The sequence below is a fragment of the Mesoplodon bidens genome, assembly GCF_964165515.1.
Source record: "Mesoplodon bidens genome assembly, chromosome: X".
Classification (NCBI taxonomy): domain Eukaryota; kingdom Metazoa; phylum Chordata; class Mammalia; order Artiodactyla; family Ziphiidae; genus Mesoplodon; species Mesoplodon bidens.
In genome coordinates this window covers 141,520,118-141,542,091 of record NC_138163.1, presented here as the reverse complement: position 1 = coordinate 141,542,091, position 21,974 = coordinate 141,520,118, and the positions used below count along the sequence as shown (strand labels likewise).

Below are 21,974 nucleotides of genomic sequence, written 5' to 3'. Positions count from 1 at the left end.
ACAAGCCACAGCAACACACCCGACCATCGCAGCCTTACCTTGAATAACAACCAGCCGAATAGCCTCTTAATGAGCCGTGTGCCCCAGAAGACGTGTCTATACAGGTCGGTGTCCACCACGCCGGGGTCGGCCACGTTGGCGGTCACGGGGCTGCCCATGGCCTCCAGCAGTGCCTGCAGGTGGTACGTGAACAGCACCAGGGCCAGCTTGCTCTGGGCATACGCTGCGTGCGCCGAGTAGCTGTTGCTGCAGAAGCAAAGCGGGAGAGGGTGTGAAACGCAGGCATCTGGCCCTGATTTTCCCCTCGCCCGGCCGGGGAGGCAATCTCCAGCTACAGGCTGAGGGCAGCTACACACACACCTGAGTTCAAGTGTGTTACGAGAATTGTTTCCATCTCTGAGGACTAACTGCGTTTTTCTCTCCTCCGAACGCTCAGCGCTTGGGAAACAGGCCCTGACGCGTGTCCTGCTCGGATGCAGCCTGTCCAATTTGGCTCCCTATCATTGCAGATTATGTTAAGAGGGGCACAACATGTTGACAACCAGGGATGCCTTTCTGGCAAAACACATCGTTTCTCATTTGTCAGGGATTAGTCACTTTCTTCAGGCCCATAGTTCCTTTTCCTGAATTTTATGGGATATGAATACAGCCCCACCTGATTTCCTTCTTCCAGTGGGATGTGCCCCATATTCTATGTTACTTTCACTTTCAACCTCAGAGGTGTCTCCTAAGTTGGGAGAAAATCCATCCATGGAATCACCCTCGTGGGAGTTTCACACAAAGATGAAAAGAAGGAAATCAGAGTCATCGCGTGAAACGCAGAGAAAACACTCTTTGGAATTCAATGGACAAAGGCTCTTCCTAAATAGGAATTAAAAATTGCAATAAATGGGGGCTTCCCTGGTGGCACAGTGGTTAAGAAACCACCTGCCAACGCAGAGGACACGGGTTTGAGCTCTGGTCCGGGAAGATCCCACATGCCGCGGAGCAACTAAGCCCGTGTGCCACAACTACTGAGCCTGTGCTCTAGAGTCTGTGAGCCACAACTACTGAGCCCGCATGCCACAACTACTGAGGCCCTAGAGCCTGTGCTTCGCAACAAGAGAAGCCACTGCAATGAGAAGCCCATGCACTGCAACAAAGAGTAGCCCCTGCTCGCTGCAACTAGAGAAAGCCTGCGTGCAGCAACAAGGACCCAACGCAGCCAAAAGAAAAAAAAAAAAGATTGCAATAAATGAACTAAACTGACTAAATGATTCAGAAAAGTGAACTGAGAAAACGTGACCAAGGAAAGCACAGAAGGGGACAAAAATAATAAAAGGAAAAGGTAAATATTAGAACGTAGAAAACAGGACAAGAAAGGGTATCAGAGAAATCAAGCCTCGTATGCTTACTTGCCGAGTGAGACTTTCTGAAAAACCTCAATTCTGTAAATTGCACACATGGGCGCTTGTCTGTTCCTATGTGACAACCACATCAACCCCTTTTCGGACTGGGTCCTGCCTCCTGCTGTTTCCTGGGTAGCATCTTTCTTCCTCATCAGCATGTCCCCACGGTGTGCCCATCACATAGCCCCTTGTCACAAGAGGCCACAGGCAAACTCTGAGGTTTGGCCTCGGGTCCATGCAGTTTAAGCTGGAAAATAAACCCCAGGTCTTTTGTCTGAAAGATGACTCAGAACATGTCAGCCAAGGGTGACACCGGACAAGCTTGCCGCAGGGCATTGGCCAAAGGAATTCCAAACAGATCTTTTGTTGGAGGGAGGAATTAAGACAAAAATAGAGCACAGTTCTGAGCACAGATGCCCTCCTGTGATCCACGACAACCTCCCAATTATCGTCAAGATACTTGTTTCTGGCAGATTCCTCCTGTCTCTTCCCCCCAGAAGAGGAACGAGCTCCAGGGAAGAGGGAGTTATATAAGTGGGGGGGAGAGAAAGGCTGAACTTTCACCTTGGAATTGGGCCATTCTGACATCACGTGCACGCGTTTGCTCCTGAATTACCAGGGCTGTTTGAGAGGGAACAGGAATCCTGAATTTAGAAAGAAGAGAGGGAACCATAAATGTGCAGATTCCTCAAGGGTAAATTGACAAGTGATGTAACTATGGTTTTCTATGGTAGCATGGAGAAGAGAGAACGGAAATTCTCTAAAAATACTATGTGGGGGGCAAAGTCAATACATTTCTCTACAGGAGGAAAAAGAAATCAAGAGTACAAGTCATTTCAGGAGAGGTTCCCTGGTGGATTTAAAGATAAATAAACATCCACGGTAGAACTAGAAAAGAATCAAAGCCGATCCACAAGAGGACATGATTCCCCATGAAAGTTTATAAATAAAGGCCCGAGGAATGGCAGAGATACTTGCTGTTTAAAACAATGAAGAGACTGTTGCAATTTTAACAGACAGAAGGCAGCTGAAACGGAGAATCAATCCACAAACTTAAGCAGAGGTGGAAGAAATGCATGAAATGTCTGCATGGCTTGATTCGAAACATGAGATTTTTAATACATTGCTTTTGTAATGAATGGTGTCAAAAGGTAAAATGGAAACCATAAACATCTATCTTTGTTTTCAATAAATAATCTATTGATGTAACTACTTCGTAACTAATTTGAAAGTCCATCTGAAACAACAGTAGAGACAGTCTGTGGTAGCCTTTTTGTCCGGGAGGAAAGATTTTTCTCCTGTACTTTTGTGTTCTGTACCTGAGGCCTGCAAATTAAACCACCGAGTGTCAGATTAAAGAGAGAAGTATACCAATTTTACTTCTAATTTTACACGTATGGGGAACTTCACAGAAAAGAAGAGAAAACCCCAAAGAGTTGGGCAGTCCTCATTTCTCACAAGTTTCTGCTTTTAGTCAGATAAGGGAGGCTCCAGAAAGGCAACCTTCTGCATCTGTTGCTCACTGAGCCACCTGAGACCAGGTGCTAAGTGCACATGGTCCGCTAGTGCCCCCATGCTCAGCAAGATACCAGGAACGTAGCAGGTCATACATTTCCGCTAAGTAGATGAGGTTTTCAAGTTCTCATCAAAGACAAAATTACTATTGCCTATGACAATAAATGCACACCCACATATTTCTACTTTTTAAAATATACACACGTAAAACCTACATTTTAATAAAGTATTGTAAGGGGGAAAATCTTTTCCCTCTATCCTCTTAGGTTCTGTTCTGGGGCCTGTAAATCAAACTGCTAAAGGACAGTTTAACAAGAGAAAACAGTTTTAATTACATACATACATATAGGAATTCCCAAAATGATGTGATTCAAGGAGGTGGCCAGATGATAGAGGCTTATATACCATCTTAGGGTAAACAAAGGAAAAGGGGTTTTGGGATTCTGGGTGGAGGAGGCAGGTTATGGGAAGGCAGGAAATGTGTGTATATAAATAAGGACTGTCTTGTTATGCAAAAAAGAGTCTCTCGGGTGAAAAGAGTCATCTCCAGGAGTAGCTCTCTTCCTGGAATGGAGACATTACTACAAAGGGAAAATCCCTGGATAAATGTAAATTTCCTTTACAAAACAGTAAATTGATACTTTATTTTTTAGACAGGTGGGGGTGGTGGGGGGGGGTGGTAAAGAGCATTTCCTGGGTCTGCTTGTTCTCAATTGCCTTTAGCTCAAAAGATCCCATGGATCAAAGAGGTACATTTGGGGCTGGCATGTTCTGGTCCCCTTTAGTAGGACCAAAGTATACCTTGGGAGAACTTTTTAAGAATTATATTAATTTTTCATTATTATAAAAGAAATATATATTGGTTGTAAAAAAAAATTACAAAGCTCAAAGAAGAATAGAAAATCAATTCCGTAGTGATTTCAGTGTTCTCCTCCACCAAGAAATGCCCATCGATCCCACTGCAGGACTGAGTGTGTATATATATTTGTATATACACATATACACATACATGTATATGAACGTGTGTATACATGTGTATACACATATGTATATATACTCATATATACATATATGTCTATATATGTGTATATATACTCATATATACATAGATGTATCTGTGTCTACATATATATTCATATACTCATATATATGTATATGTCTATATACATATACTCATATATATGTGTCTATATATGTGCCTATATATATTCATATATATGTATATGTGTGTCTATGTGTCTCTATAGTCATATATACATATATGTCTCTATATATGTGTGTATACATATTCATATATATAGGTTTGTCTATATGTGTGTCTATATATATACCCATATACGTATATATGTGTGTGTGTATAGATATATGTTTGTGTGTGTGTGTGTATATATTCCGTCCTATCTTAAAGATGACTCTTCTCACTGGCTTTCCACAATCTTTGACTTACACCGTATTAATCCATATGCTTTCTACTCAGCGCCATTGATTTTTTAACTACTTCCACACCAGTGGTCAAGGTTCCTTCTGGGCACTGCTCTCTACTGCCCACAAGCAAACTATCGCCCACCTGTCCTAGAAAACCATTTTGCATTATTTTAAGTGTCTCACGAGGAGTCCGTTTCCTGAACTCCCTCAATCCCATGAGAAATCATGCCTATGACTACAGGATTTATAAGACAGTATCTTGAAAACCATTAATTCACTGAGCTTTCGTGTTGAAGGAAAACCTCAGTGAAACACACATGACCCTGAATGTGGATATGATTAAGGGTATCTGAGGTCTGTGTTTTCAGCGTATTATAGAAAACATTATTCCCCTCTTGCCGTTGGAGATCAGAAAAAACCAACCGGCCTGGACAGTTTATTTTAAGAAAGGAGCTCTTCACTGATTATCTTGATGGACACCGTGCCGTATGTGTGTGTGTGTGATGGCTCCGTCCCACTCCAGTAAGACAACTGACTCTGTGATGTTGACTTCATATGAGTAAGTCCCATTTGCTTCCCTTAAAAGTTCAATTCGGAGACAGTAACACCTCAGCACATGGCAAACACAATTATGGAAACTCCACGTACTACCCATAACCTAGTTTCCAACTGGCGCGTTTTGGATGCTGGTCAAGCCTGAAAACGATCAGTCTGCAAGGAGGACCCACATCCAGTACGTCGGTAAGTAAATAATCCCTGAGCTCCAAACTGAAGTTTTCCCTGGACAAGACGAAGAACTGCCTTGCATTCTGCCTTGGTGTCCTAGGTTTAACATGACAGAGGAAGATGGAAAGAGAGGCCACCCACCAGGACCTCTGAAAATATCGTGAGCTAACAGGAGTCTCTGTCCTTCCACGAAGAGAAGTCGGCAGACACAGCCCGGGATGTGGCAGGGCCACCTGTGAATTCCAGCCTCATCCAAACACCTGCTAGAGTTGGTCACAGAAGCATGGCAAGGGTGCCGGCTGCCTGTAAGGGTCCCAGGACACACACACACACACACACACACACACACACACACACTGAACATGCTAAATGTTTAGTGAAAACCACATCAGTGCAGGACAGCATATTTATAACATGACATCTCACCACAGAGGTGCCACAACCAACGATATAGGATGTGAAGAGGTACTTGTGAATAAAATAGTGAAAAACGGCCCCAAAGTTAAATAAGTTTGGGAAACTCAAACCAAGACAGCTATTTTCAAAAGACAGTGCCGTGCCTATAACGTGTCCATGATTATTGTGTCTCCAAAGCAAGGTCAGGCTGAAATAACGTGAGCCTTAAAAGGTTAAGGATCTATCTACTGGGGATGGACCAATGGTGCGTGCTGTGGGCTGAACTGTTTCCCCCCTCTTCCCATAACAGAAGAGGTTATGCTGGAGTCCTAACCCCCAGGACCTCAGAATAGGACCTTCCTTGGAAATAGGGTCTTTACAGAGGTGATCAAGTTAAAATGAAGTTGTTTGGGTGGGCTACAATCCAGTATGACTCGTGCCATAAAGCAAACTCCAGAAGCTGGAGAGAAGCCTGGAAGAGACTGAGCCTGGGTGGGTTCCTCCTAGGGCCTCCACGAGGGACCCACCCTGCCTAACCAGCCAACCTTGATTGTGGACTTCCAGTCTCCAGGTCTGTGACACAATAACTTTCCATTGTTCTAAGGTACCCAGATTTCTGGTACTTTGTCATGGCCGCCCCAGGAAACTCATAGAGTAACCATTGTTTTACAAAAGCAAAAGTTACTGGGAAATTGGCAGTCCAGTGGTTAGGACTTGGCACTTTCATTGCCGTGGTCTGGGTATGATCCCTGGTCAGGGAACTAAGATCCCGCAAGCCACATGGTGCGGCCAAAAAAAATTATTTAAAAAATAAAATAAAATAAGCTACAAGGATATACTGTACAGCACAGGGAATATAGCCAATATTTTATAATAACTGTAAATGGAATAGAATCTTAAAAAATTGTCAATCACTCTGTTGTACACCTGTAACTTATATATTATATAATATTGTGTGGCAATTTTTAAAAAAAGATGTAACAGAGCTTTGTGCACAGTTGATACCTTTAAAGTCAGTCTCTCTCTCCCTCTCATATATAGGTAAATTATAACTATAAACATATAATTATAATTGCATAATTACATAAATATTGCAATATTTTATATCATTTACATATTATATATAATTAAATATTATAGATATACAAGTATTAAATATATTAGATATATAATTTTTTTACTTAAATAGTATATAGCTTTTTCACCCTCTTCCCACTAAATATAACTTTTTTTTTTTTTAAACAAAGCTATCCACTACATCATGAGTCTTGTTCATTGACTACAATTTTCCAGAGATTCTGCTCACCTCTTCCATTAGAATTTCTTCTGTAGGAGGAGGGACTGAGTGCAGCCGGGCAGAGGTGACAAGCCCTCTCGTGTGTAACAACCCACCTGGGTTTGGAACACTTTATGCTTTTACAAGTGATTTATGCTTGACAAGTACGCTCCTTATGCAAGCCAGCAAATCAATCTTGTCAATTAACCATCATCACCAGTGGTGTTTACATCAGGTGCAAGCCAAGAATTCTTTTTTTTTTTTTTTACCCCGAAAGGCAGCATGTTTTCAACCCAAGTGGTTCTCAAATGTCAGCATGCATTAAGGGCCCCTCAGAGGACGTGTTAAAATTTCCAATGCCTGGCCGCACACCCTGAGTTGTTTTGTTTTGTTTTTAACACAGTTTTAACATTTTAACAGTCTATTGTCCAGCCTTTAAAATAGAACAAGAGTGAGTTGGGCTCTTTTGGTTTTTTTAAAGGTAATTTTCTGTATGTTTATTATAGAATTAAAAGGCTATACGTGGCATGGTCTGAAGTAGAATATACACTATAAGGTATATATAAAATTTACTTGGAGGGGACAGGTTGCTAGGAAATACCTTTTTATTTTTTTTTAAAACAATTTTCATTGCAGTAGAGTTGCTTTACAGTGTTGTGTTAGTTTCTGCTGTACAGCAAAGTGCATCAGCTCTACGTACACCTATATCCCATCTTTTTTGGATTCCCTTCCCATTCAGGTCACCTCAGAGCAGTGAGTAGAGTTCCCTGTGCTATACAGCAGGTTCTCCTTAGTTATCTATTTTATACATAGTAAGATTTACAGTGTTGTGGTAGTTTCAGGTGTACTACAAAGTGATTCAGTTATATATATGTGTGTATATATATGTGTGTGTATATGTACATATATTTTTTCAGATTATTTTCCCACCCTCCAAGTTTTGATTTCACAGGTGGGGGCTGTATGGTCTGAGCATCTACCTGTATCATCCATCACTTCTCAGGTGATACAGATGCTGCTGCTCTGGGGACCCCACCTTGAAAACAATGGTCCTAAACGGTTTCATCCCCTTTGGACAACCGTTTAGGGAAAAAAAATGATACAACGAGATGCCTTATAATGTGATCTGACACAGGAAAATGTAAACAAATACAGGAGGGCAGTTATCACCACTTCCTGACACACTCACTCCTGCGGGCCATGAGATGACTTCTCTGCAAATGTCAGAGTTTTGTGCAATGCCATAAAAAGCTTCATTTTAGAAAAAGGAAGCTACGGGTGCACACATCTGCGTTCTCTCTTGCATATTTCTACACCCGTATTCAAAGGAGAAAAAGACTAGAATATTCCTGAAAGGAGCACCCCACCCTGTACACGGGTCCCCTTGTCACGATGCTGTTTTTTGTTTGTTTGTTTTTTTTGCGGTACGTGGGCCTCTCACTGTGTGGCCTCTCCCGTTGCGGAGCACAGGCTCCGGATGCTCAGGCTCAGCAGCCATGGCTCACGGGCCCAGCCGCTCCGCGGCATGTGGGATCCTCCCGGACCGGGACACGAACCCATGTCCCCTGCATCGACAGGTGGACTCTCAACCACTGCGCCACCAGGGAAGCCCCAAAGACACCTCTTTGAGGGACGACTGGACCCCAGGAGTTAAAACACAGGGTGTTGAGTCCCGGGGGAGAAGCAACCACATTGCTGTGTGAGTGCTTGAGGGGACATCAGAATCTCTCCAGGCTCAGGGTCCTTTTCATTTCCTTCCTTGCTCTGCACGCCCCGTGCGGAAAGCACCGGGTTGGCTAAAGGGCTACGCACACCTACGTGCTGAGAAATAAACGGGGAAAACTCAGTAACGGCAGCGAATGAAGTCAGTCCGTTAACTCCATCAGGACCCCAGAGCGTCCGTGATACCCATCCTGGCCCGGCTCAGAGGCCACGGGGCTGGTCCTCTACGAAACCCCCACACCCTGAAGGTCTCCTACAGCCCCAGCACAGGTGACCCACAAACTGGGGGCTGAAAGCAACAGGACTTCATCCTCCCCCAGTCCTGGAGACCAGACGTCTGAGACAGACAAATAGCATAGGATAGCACTTATATGTGGAATCTAAAATATGACACACAGGAACTTATCTACCAAACAGAAACAGACTCACAGCCACAGAGAACAGACTTGTGGTCGCCAATGGGGAGGGGGAGGGGGAGGGATGGACTGAGACTTTGGGATTAGCAGGTACAAACTGTTACATTTAGGATGGATAAACAACAAGGTCCTACTGCAGAGCACAGGGAACTCTACTCAATATCCTGGGATCAACCATCATGGAAAAGAATGCGGAAAAAAACGTATATATATATATATGTATAACGGAATCACTTTGCTGTACACCAGAAATGCACACAACATTGGAAATCAACTATACTGCAATTAAATAAATTTTTTTAAATATATGCTTCTCAGTTTCCTCAAGTGTAAAATGAGGATAATAATAGGATTTACCTCAAAGCATAAATATAAATAGACTGATATGGATGTGTGGGTGCCAGTTAGCAAACAACTATGAATACAGGTAGACCTCATTTTACTGTGCTTCACCAATACTGCTTTTTTTTTTTTTTTTTTTTTTTTTTTTTTTGCGGTACGCAGGCCTCTCACTGTTGTGGCCTCTCCCGTTGCGGAGCACAGGCTCCGGATGCGCAGGCTCAGCGACCATGGCTCACGGGCCCAGCAGCTCCGCGGCATGTGGGATCCTCCCGGACCGAGGCACGAACCCGTGTCCCCTGCATCGGCAGGCGGACTCTCAACCACTGCGCCACCAGGGAAGCCCCCACCAATATTGCATTTTTTTACACATTGAAAGTCTGGGGCTGCCCCGCGTTGAGTAAGTCTACTGACACCGTTTTTCCAACATCATTTGCTCGCTTTGTGTCTCTGCGTCACATTTTGGTCATTCTTGCAGTATTTTAAACTTCTCCATTATTATTGTATTTGTTACAGTGATCTCTGATGAGGGATCTTTGATGTTACTACTGCAAAAAGATTATGTCTAACTCTAGGCTCAGAGGATGGTGAGCATTTTTTAGCAATAAAGTATTTTTTAATGAAGGTGTGTACATTGTTTTTATAGACATGATGCTATTGCCCACTTACTAGACTACAGTCTAGTGTAAGCATCACTTTTAGATGCACTCGGAAGCAAAAAAATTTGTGCGACTTGCTTTACTGCAATATTTGCTTCATTGCTGTGGTCTGGAAGCAAACCCGCAGCATCTCCCAGGTCTGCCTGTGTTAGTCAACACAGCTTTCACCTCGAGACAGGTTGAGTGACAAACGTTTGGGGGTGTGCACCGCCATCACCTGGGACGAGCACGCTGCCCAGTGCGTCGTGGTGACGAGTCACCCTGACCATCCTGGCAGCACCCGAGACCCCTGGCGACTGGCACCCACCTGCTCTGAAGGTCGTCCAAGTTCAGTTCCCCGATGTAGTGTGTGGCCGAGGACACAGTCACCACCCTCGCGCTGTGGCCGGGGGCGCCCGACTCCCGCAGGGTGTCCAGGAGGAGGTTGGTCAGCAGGAAGTGCCCCAGGTAGTTCACACCAAAGTGCTCCTCAAAGCCGTCCTCAGTGGTCCCCTGCGGCACCATCATTACACCAGCTGGGGACAGAGGAGGGTTCAGGGACAGTGAGACTGGAGGAGATGGGATGAGGCGGGAGGGGGAGGGGGAGGGAGGGGAGGGGATGAGGATGGAAGGAGTTGGGATAAGGCGGGATGGGGACGGGGAGGGGATGAGGATGGAAGGAGATGGGATAAGGCGGGATGGGGACGGGGAGGGGATGAGGATGGAAGGAGATGGGATGAGGCTGCATGGGATGAGGTGGGGGTGAGGATGGGATGGGATGGGATAGGAGGAGGGAGGACAGGATGGCGGCGCTGCCCCCCAGGTGGATGGGGTAGCTGCCCAGCGCCAGGAGGGTGGCTCTTGTCCTGGTTGCTGCCCCACCTTCCTGCCTCAGTTTCCTGTTCTGTACACGGTGGGGAAGATGCCAAAAGACCAACAAGACCCCTTCCTGTTCTCAATCTCTGCCCGTCGATGGCCCGAGCTTGTAAATGAGGACAAAACAGCAGGACCCCCCAGGAAGTGGGACTGTCCTGAGACATCCAACAGTGTCCCCCGGGCCGGTCACTCTTCTGGATGGGAACAGCCATCCGCAGATGCCAGGGGCCTGGTCTGAGGCGTGGGCAGCACAGCTGGGACACCAGGGGGTGACGCTGTCCTATGGTCCACAGGCGGGTAGACAGAGCCCTGATCCCCAAACTCATGTTGCCACGGCAGCCCCTCATTCGGGTGAACCCCAGAAGTGAATTCATCCCTCAGGCGCCCTTTGGGGAACGTCCCCACGGCAGGCCCCAGCCGGCCGGTCAGCCATTGGTCCATAAACACATTTGTGAAGCATGGCTTGGGGCTCTGTGCGTTCTACCCGTCAGTTTGGGACACCCAGGCCTGCCCTCCGGTGGGGGGCAAAGGTCCTCTAAATCCCTGTCCCTAAGTCCCTCTCACAGAGGCCAGGACACAGGTGATGTGCAGAACACATGCCCAGCCCATATAGTTCCATCTCCTAGAGCAGCCAGCGGGCTTGCACGTGTGTTTGTCTATGTGTGTGTCTAGGTGTGTGTGTGTCTCTAGGTGTGTGTGTGTGCATTTTATTCGTGCATGTACTCCTGTGTATTCGTATGCTTATTCTAGATGCATTTGTGTATGTCCACATACATGTGTATCATGTATGTATTTATATGTATTTGCACACATGTGCACATGCACACATTTATACACATACATGTTTATGCGTTTGTGTATTTGCATGCACATGTGTTTATAAATGCCTATCAACTTATACATGCGTTTTCTTTTGCATATATGGTATATGCATGTCTATGAATTTGCATTGCAGATGCATGTGTATATGTACTTGCATGAATGCCTGCATTTGCATATAACACATGCATATGCATGTGTATATGTGTATGTATTTGTAAGTATATGAGCAGAGTTATTTGCCTATGTGTAAGTGTTCAGAGTCAACTATGCGTTTGCACGTGTTTATGTGTAATGCATGCATACGTCTATTTCCAGTTGTATATTCGTCCACATAGGCTTTTGTATTTGCATATATATTTGCATTTGCAAGTTGTTTTGCATATGTGTATGATTTCTGTGCACATATACATATATATTTTTGCACGTGTATGTACATGTGTTTGTACTTGCATGTGTATACACTTCTCTGGGTATATGCATTTGCATATGTGTATATGTTTATGTTTGTATTGATGTTTGTTTACATGGATGTATAGACATATTTGTATTTGCATATGTATATGTACATTTGTATGTGGCTCTATATGCATTTCTATATGTAATTCCCTGTATATGCATTTGTATATGTGTATGTGTTTGTTGATGTGTGTGTATTTCATATAGATGTATTCGTATATGTATACATATATATTTGTATGTGCCTGTGTATGCATTTCTACATGTAATTCTCCATATATGCATTTGTATATGTGTTTGTTGATGTGTATTTTATATGGATGTGTATTTCCATATCTATGTAGTTGTATATACGTACATATATATATTTGTATGTGTCTGTGTATGCAATTTTATATGTAATTCTCTGTATATGCATTTGTATACATGTTTGTTGATGTGTATTTTATATCGATGTGTATTTCTATATGTATATATTTTGTATTTGTATATTTGTGTGTGTGTGTATATATATATATGTATGTGCCTGTGTATGCATTTCTACATGTAATTCTCCACATATGCATTTGTATATGTGTGTTTGTTGATGTATGTGTATTTTATATGGCATTTCTACATGTAATTCTCCACATATGCATTTGTATATGTGTGTTTGTTGATGTATGTGTATTTTATACAGATGTGTATTTCTACATGTATATATTTTGTATTTGTATAATGTACGTATATTTGCATTTGCAGGTATATACAATTCTGTTTGTAATTCTCTGAATATACATTTGTATATGTGTATGTGTTTGTTGATGTGTATTTTATATGGATGTGTATTTCTATATGTATATATTTTATATTTGTATATGTGTGTGTATATATATATATATTTGTATGTGCCTGTGTAGGCATTTCTACATGTCATTCTGCATACATGCGTTCGTGTCTGAGTAACTGTATCTGTGGACAGTTTTCCCAGCTGCACTGCAAGGCCCCTCCCGGGCCACACAGGCCACACTGCATGTCTCTCCACACTCAGGACCCAGGTAGGATCCACCCTGGGTTTCACGACCCCATACATCCCCACTGCAGGTTCTGAGGTTCCTGAGGCAAAGAAAACATCTGATTCAGGCTCTGGCTTTCACAGAGCCAGCCAAGTGCTCTGCGTGTTGCAAGGGGGTAATATTTTTAAAAAACAAAGCTGTCAGGAGGCTGCAGGTTGATGGCAGCTTCCACAGACAAGGATGGAAGAGGAACCGTGACGGAACGTGGGGCTCCAGACGCAGAAACGAGAAGACGGGGAGGTCAGGTGTGTGGCGTCTCACCCTCACACGCATCCTGGCCACACCTGCCTCTTCCCTCCACACCCAGCTCTCCCCAAAAACCTCCGGGATGTTGAAACTTTATCCCCTGCGCTGATGACTGCCTAACATCATGAGTATGGCACCGCGTGGACGGAGGCCACAGACACGAGAAAAATGAGCTACACGTGTCTCAGGCGCTCCACGGAGTGTGTGTTCAAATATACCTACAGCCACTAAAATTCGATGAACAAAACAGATGGGGAGTTTGGGACTGACAGGTTCACACAGCTGTATTTAAAATAAAATGCTTTTCCATTAAAACAACATAAAGAAGAAGTCAAGTGGCTTGGCAAAGTTCACACAGCCAGTAAATTATAGAATTAGAACTAAAAATCCTTTTTTTTTTTTTTAGGTCAAAGGATGATTTTATTTTTAACTTTTATATTGGGGTACAGTTGATTAACAATGTTGTGTTAGTTTTCAGGTGCACAGCAAAGTGATTCAGTGATACATATATGCGTATCTATTCTTTTTCAAATTCTTTTCCCATTTAGGTTACTACAGAATTAAAATCCATTATTTTAACTCTAAACCCTATGATTCTCTTTTTTCCCAGGACCACTGTGTAACCAAAAATAGGTTTCCTCAGCTACAGACCTATATTCCCCAGCATGTCTGGTCTCTAAACTTGTGTCATTCTGAGATGAGATACTTTGTTACGATTTTCACAGTCAAATGAATTTGTTGAGATTATATGATATTAGGCTCAAAAATATTCTAAAATGTTGTCTTGTAGTCAATAAAAAGTAAGGTATAAAAAAAAATGTTTCTCGACTTCCCTGGCGGTCCAGCAGTAAAGAATCCACCTTCCAATGCAGGGGACGTGGGTTCGATCCCTGGTTGGGAAACTAAGATCCCACATGCCATGTAGCACGGCCAAAATAAATTAAACCTTTTTTTAAATTTGAAGAATGTTTCTGAAGCGCATGTCAGGGTGCCCTTCAGAAGTCATCCAGAAGAAACACTGGCTTTTTGGTTGTCAAGTGGACAAAAGGTCTGGCATTTAGAGAAAACGCACACACTTCCCTGGTGATGCGTCTCCTTGATTGCCTAAGTTAGTAGGACGAAGCTGGGTCAATGAGCTCTGTCAGTGCCTGCAGTGCAGGCAGCCCTCAGCGCAGGATGGACCCGTGCCTCCAGGGCACTTGGCTGATGTGAGGCTGGTTGAAAGGGACAGCGGCCTCCAAGCAGCCGGACAACCAGCCTGCACATTCGTTTGACACCCGTTTCCTCGGGAGACGGAGTCTGTATCGCATCCCTCAAATCCTGGCAGCCTCATGAACTTTGCTGTCATGAGTCGAATGCGGTGGCAGTGACAATGTCGTACAACGTCCAAGGGCATGCTCAGAAAGACCCCGGAGCTTCCGGCTTTCAGAATTCTGTCTTTCTGGGCACAGCCAGATTCACTAGAGAAGGCTGGCAATTCTAAGGTCTCCTCACTATTTTGGTGAGGAGACCACACGTGGGGACCTGGTCGACCAGCTCAGCTGAGGCCAGGCAACGGGCAGGACCAGTTTCCTGCCACAGGAGAAACCCACCCTGGACATCTGGCCCTGGTTGACCCGTCAGACAACAGCGACCCAGGTGCAACCCCATGGGAGGACCAGAGTGATGACTGCCCAAAATGCAAGCAAAATAGTTATTTTGAGAGAAGCACTGTTTACAATAGCCAAGACTTGGGAGCCACCTAAGTGTCCAAAGACAGAGGAATGGATAAAGAAGATGTGGTACAAACATAGAATGGAATACAACTCAGCCATAAAAAAACAATGAAATAATGCCATTTGCAGCAACGTGGATGGACCTAGAGATTATTATACTTCGTGAAATAAGCCAGACAAAGACAAATACTATAGGGTATCAGTTATATGTGGAATCTAAAAAATACAACAAACTAGTGAATATAACAAAAACGAAGCCGACTCACAGATGTAGAGAACAAACTAACGGTTCCCAGTGGGGAGAGGGAAGCGGGGAGGGACTAGACAGGGGAGGGGGAGTAAAGAGGAACAAACTATTTGCATAAAATAAATAAGCTAGAAGGATATACGTACAGCACAGGGAACATAGCCAATATTTTATAATACCTACAAATGGAGTATAATGTTTAAAAATTGTGAATCGCTATATTGTATACCTGTACCTTATATAACATTGTATATCCACTGTACTTCAATAAATATAAATAGAAAATAAAAAAGGAGACGGTTATTTTGAGCCACTAGGTAGGGGAGTGGTCTGTGCACGCCAAAACGGTCAAGTCCAGGCTAGAAAGCTCCATCTCCTGGGACAAACCGGCAGCCACTAGACATGCCCTTCCAAGTGTCAAAATCCATTGGAAAATGCCCCACATCACGGAGCAGGGGCATTTGAGGGGGATATGAGGTCAGCAGGAATTACGGCCTGAATCTGGGGGTGTTAACCCACGGTGACTTCCCGGGCTTCAGCCTGGTGAGTTGAGGGTAACATTATACAGTAAAAGGAAGCTGGTGCTGGTTGTCACCTCCTTACGATGGTCTTTGATTCCTTGGACGTCGACAGCAGAGAAAACAGCCAGGAGGCTCGGGTCAGCCAGACATCGGTACAGCTGCACCAACTCTGGATCTCACCCCGCTGGGGCAGAACAGCCGGACTCATCCGTGTTCATTTTCGCTGGGGCGCCCAGGGTCCGGTTCGTGGTGACCTGAGCTGGAGGGCAACCCCTCCCCGATCTCCTTAAGGCTGTACCTATTCCATCCACTCCACTCCGAATTACGTATTTCCTAACGAGAATGTACAAGACAGGACATGTGCAGCAACGACGCAGCCCTGGGGACATGCCAACATGGATCGTCGTTGCATACAAGCTCTGCTGACAGATTCTAGCAGAAACTCACTGACCCCGAGCAACAGTGAGGATGCTCCGTGCACAGCACGAGTTCAAGGTGAGTTGGGAAATCATCACAGTCATCTGACCAAGGTCTGGGCAGAAATAGCATCGTTGGGGAAAACATATTTTTAAAGCAACAGCAAGGACATCGCTGCCATGCATACAGCTGCCCACCCACTGTGTTCCAGAAGCGTCTAGCCCATCCTGGGGTTCATCCACCAGGGAAGCTGTGTGAGGACTATAGCCCCATGGAGGCTGGACCCCCAAACTCCCGGGGTCCCTGCCCACGACTAAGCCCACGATAAAGTGAGATGCTGAGAATAATCACGCCGGTTTCTTTTCTTTTTTTTTTTAAGGTGGACCATTTTTTTAAAAAGTCTTTTATTGAATCTGTCACGATATGACTTCTGTTTTATGTTTTGGTTTTTTGGCCACAAGGCCTGTGGGATCTTAGTTCGCCGACCAGGCATCGAACCCACAGCCCCTGTATTGGAAGGCGAAGTCTTAACCACTGGACCACCTGGGAAGTCCCTGGTTTCCATTTTTAAAGCAAAATGTCCTAGACAGCTCCCTGGGTAGCAGTTCTAACAGCAACAATATTTACTGAACGTCTGGCGGGTGCTGAGGGAGAGATTTTAACGGTTCACCCACGTCGCTACACTTGTATTTTTTTAAATGGATAAAGGGATGATGTCACGTCAGGGCTTCAAATGGTCATCCTTGTTGGTGACCATCCGTGAAAACGGCAGCCTCTGCGAACTGAAACATAGGAAAAGAAGCCATAAAAAATATCTGCTGGGCTTCCCTGGTGGCGCAGTGGTTGAGAGTCTGCCTGCCGATGCAGGGGACACGGGTTCGTGCCCCAGTCCAGGAAGATCCCACGTGCCGCGGAGCGGCTGGGCCCATGAGCCATGGCCACTGAGCCTGCGCGTCCGGAGCCTGTGCTCCGCAACGGCAGAGGCCACAGCAGTGAGAGGCCGGCGTACCGCAAAAGAAAAAATATATATATCTGCTAGGGACTTCCCTGGCGGGCCAGTGGTTGAGACTCCACGCTTCCACTGCAGGGGCCACGGGTTCGATCCCTGCACTAAAATCCCGCAAAGCTGCACAGTGCAGCCAAAAAAAAAAATCTGCTCGTTGATGGACGAATTTGATTGGGGAGTAGACACACGTCTGTGGCCTGGAATATCTCATCATCACAGGTGGCTTCTACACTTTGTACTTGTGTTTTTTTTTAATTTGTTGGCTGTGCCACACAGCTTGTGGGATCTCAGCTCCCCGACCAGGTATCGAACCTGAGCCCCAGCAGTGAAAGCACAGAGTTTTAACCAGTGCACTGCCAGGAAATTCCCCCACTGTTTTTACTTCTATAGATAATTTTTGCCTTGCATAGAAAAGCCAAGCCACTCGTCTGTAGGATGTTTCCATTCCAAAGAAAATATATACGTTTTGTATCCAAGAAACTATAATGTGTACTGTTTGCACTTGGCTGCTGGGATGTGGGCAGACTCTTTGCATGGTTTTCATGCTTTTCTAATGGATACTGGCCTATGATGCTTGTTCATAGAGATGTATCAAATGTCTTCTCTGCCTGTATATTTCCATGCTTAGGTATTTCTAACGTTTATTTTTTTCCCTGTCTACTTCCAGACATAGCGACGCACCGTGAAAAGTAAATGGCATGAATGATATGTATATTATTATTCAAAATAAAGTCTTTCACTTAAAAATAAACCATGTGCTATTCCTTATAGAGAGGGGAAAAAAATATATGTGTCCTAATCAGGAGAGGATGAGAGAGAGTTATTTGCCTTACGGGGGAAAAGAGAGGGGCAGGGAATGAGAGAGACAGAGAGAGAGACAGAGACAGATAAAGACACACACAGAGAGAGAGAATGAGGGAAGGGTATATTCTAGCTGGTGCCCAATGGCTACATGAAGGTTTAAGTCCAGAACACGAGGAACATCGTAGAAAACTGTTGCAGACAATCCACCGTCAGTCCAGGGCTGACCACAAAACCTACCTCCAGAGCTGGGGTCGGCTGCAACTTTGGAATCCAGAGACTTTACCGTCAGTGGAACTAAAAATGCAAAAGTAAAGACGTCTGGAAGCGGGCAACCAAGGCAGTCAGCAGAGGAATGCAGGAATGTTCGGGAGGAAGGATAGAAGGTTCTGGAAGGGCCGAGGATTCTGAATCCACCTGCAGAACGCGACCAGGAAAGGAGGTGTCCCTGTGTCTCAGGGAAAATCCGTAGATGGAGGGAAGCCTGTGATCTGAGGCAGGACTGGGGGTGGCAATGAACCCAGGTGTTTGTCAGCCCAGCCGGACCCGGGTGCTGGGGCTGAGTGCTTAGGGGTACTGGACACAGTCACGTCCTGGGCCAGTGAAAATGTCGAGCTTCAAAGAGCACATGAGTGTGTCCAAGATCATCCTTAAGTCAACGGGGAAAACACTGGCTAGAGCAGCATGTGGACAGGTCCACAGGTCACCCTCGTCCTGTGTTTCCAATACTGTTATCTCCCTGTCACCACAGAGGACAGACCGCCCCACGCCCCATGGCCACCGCAGAGATGCCACCACTCACTGAGGATGCTTCCCCAACGAGCAACTATTCGCACTAGAGATACCCGCTGGGGACCCGCTATAAGCACAGCCAGGACACCTGGGGCCAGGGGATCGGAAATGCCCAACTCTGTTAAGAGCTCCTGTGTTGCAGTATTTCCAAAAAGACATCAAAGTAAGGCGGGAGGACCGTGCATCTTCTCGGGGAGGGTGCATCAAAATCTCCCTCCCACCCAGAAAACCCTTCTGAAAAGAAGACGAATTTATCACTGACTCACTGTGAAACCAGAGGGCACTCAAAGAAATTGCAAAGACGGGAGGACATGTCACCCTCTTACAGAGCAAAGTGGCTAAAACCCATCCCATTCACAGTCTGAGGATAAAACTGCTCCATCATCAAAAAGTCTATACATAATAGACGCTGGAGAGGGCGTGGAGAAAAGGGAACCCTCCTACACTGTTGGTGGGAATGTAAGTTGGTGCAGCCACTGTGGAGAACAGGATGGAGGTTCCTTAAAAACTAAAAATAGAGCTACCGTCTGATCCAGCAATCACACTCTTGGGCATATATCCGGACAAAACTCTGGTTCGAAAAGACACAGGCACCCCAATGTTCACAGCAGTGCTGTTTACAATAGCCAAGACATGGAAGCAACCTATGTGTCCATCAAGAGAGGAACGGATAAACAAGATGTGGTACCTATATACAATGGAATATTACTGAGCCATAAAAAAAAAGAATGACATAATACCATTTGCAGCAACATGGTTGGACCTAGAGATTATCATACTGAGTGAAGTCAGTCAGACAAAGACAAATATCATATGATATCACGTATATGTGGAATCTAGAAAAACAGCAGATATGACCTTATGTGCAAAGCAGATACAGACACACAGATGTAGAGAAGAAACTTATAGTTACCAAGGGGGGAAGGTGGGGGATGAATTGAGAGATTGGGATTGACCTGTACACACTGCTATATTTAAAATGCATAACCAACGAGGACCTACTGTAGAGCACAGGGAACTCAACTTCATACTCTATAATGGCCTATATGGGAAAAGAATCTAAAAAAGAGTGGATATATGTATATGTATCACGGATGCACTTGAAACGAACACAACATTGTAAATCAACTGTACCCCAATAAAAATTAAAAAGAAAAAAAAGAGCTCCTGAATTAAGTGATGCTGGAGCATTTGGGTAATTAGGAAAAAACCACTGCATTTTTGGACCCACTTCCTGGATGCTCAGGAAGGGCTTTGAAAGAAGGAGCCCCTTGAACAGGGACACGGGATGGGCAGCCTCCTGTACTCCTGGGGCACTTATGGAATCCGGGTCGATCACGTCCAACAGCCCTGCGAGCTCCACCACCAGCAAAGGAGCATCCAAGCGCCTTCTGCTCCCAAAGACAGGAGGAGCGCCCCAGAAAGCACGACACGGCAGGAAACGGTTCCCTCGGGGAGACACAAACCCCGGGAGAGAAACAGAAGGCGCTGATGAGTAGTCCACACATATTCGCATCCAACCCTCCAAGGGTAAAGGCACGCACGGGGCGTCACCAGTTTCCCAAGAGACACATCGGTCACCTCTTTCTCGGAGGAAACGCCGAGCACATAAATAAGGAAAGTATTCGGGCATCTGCGCCCCTCCCCCGAGAACTGGGCCCCGACTCCCTGCTTTCTTGACCACCCTGTCGGTGCCAAGGCCATGGCGGCCACTGCCGGGAGGACTGGCTCTAAGTGTACCTGGTCCCTGGCTCCCCATGCTGACTTAGGATACGAATTTCATGAACGAATGAACTATACCGAACACTGGGTTCCTACGTATCTGGCCAGGCAAGCATCTTTGTGATTTTTCAGGGTTACCACGGACATATTTATTTAGAGGGAAAAACACAATTTTTAGTAATTCTTGATCTTGAGAAATATATCTGTGCGTGTTACGGGGACAACTCCTACAAGGCTAAAGCAGAAGTCCTGAGGGCTGGCTACAAATCTACCCGAGTTCTGGCACAGGGATGGAAAACGAGGTAAATCAATATTGATGTGAATAAATGATAAATATTGACCAGCTCGGCAGGACGCAGATCGTTCTTGGGTTGGATAAATGCTCAGCTTCTCTTCTGAGCTCCCCACAGCCAGAGAGAGGCGGTCTGGTTCTATTTATGTCCTGCTAGCAAGTGCAGAAATATTCTGCGTCTGAAATACCAAACATTGGCAAAATCCTGATCGCTCTCTTTAGGAATAAATTTTAGAAATGCAAAGCACGAAGTCTAGCTAGACGTGGCCTTTGGACGTCTTCTCTGTGGGACACAGCTGGGGCTGTTTTCCATGAGAGTTGATGGGTGAGCAGGAGTTTGTCCTGTTAACGCAACTCCTCTGAACCAATCACCTTGGGGCAGGGGAAGGTGGGGGGGGGAGTTAATATCCCAGAGGAGGGTCCCAGGCATATCGTTTTCAGAAACTCTGCAGACCCTCCTGGACACCAACAGTACCACTGACAGGGTTCCCCTCTGAGAAGTCCTGTAGTTGGGAAGCCCATTGGCATCTGCTGACTCAGAATCTCTCCAATATCCATCCCTTCAGAAGTGTCGTTTGAACACAGCAAAGATAAACCCTCATGTACAAAGCAAGCCACGAGATGCATGAAAAAATCCTTCACTTCCCCCAAATCAGCTAAATCTGCCCCGAGCGCTGGGCACACTGGGCTGGTAATGAATCCACTGTCAGTCTGGACTGGACCCTCCTGGCTAACCCCTGGCCCAAGGGGCATTGATCCCTGGAGCCGTCCACCCATCCTGGGTACCAGAGGGGGCATGCCCCTTCGTGCCAACACTTCTGTGCTCCCGTGGCATCTCCAAGAGACACAGAGGGTCTGCAAAGGAGAGATCCTCTCTTTGAGGGATCTGACAACCGTCCTGCCCAGCACCCTGGGGCGTGGGCATCCATTATGGGCACCAGTATAAGCTCCGCCCCAGGGCACATCGTTCCTGGAAGTTTCTGTCTGAACCCACAGAGGCTGTTACTTCCAAGTCCTGCAGAACCGGGCCCCTCCCTACAGGGACCCAGATGGGGTTCCGAGAAAAACCGTCCTAAGTCTGCAAAAAAAAAAAAAACACCCCAGAGCCACCAATGTGCCCAACCCAGCCAACATTTTGAAAGATAAAGGGCACCACACGACAGGA

General features: G+C 45.5%; 1 protein-coding gene across 1 annotated transcript in view; it reads right to left on the bottom strand.

Annotated features, from left to right (window-relative positions):
- Window positions 1-21,974, bottom strand: part of LOC308608408 (polyprenol dehydrogenase-like) — a 188,676-nt gene that overhangs the window by 21,300 nt on the left and 145,402 nt on the right. Inside the window, exons 5-6 of the mRNA XM_081221430.1 lie at window positions 10,170-10,377; window positions 39-246 (exon numbers count right to left, since the gene is read on the bottom strand). Coding sequence (XP_081077556.1) covers window positions 39-246; window positions 10,170-10,377 — 416 coding nt within the window. The remainder of the gene's footprint in view (window positions 1-38; window positions 247-10,169; window positions 10,378-21,974) is intronic.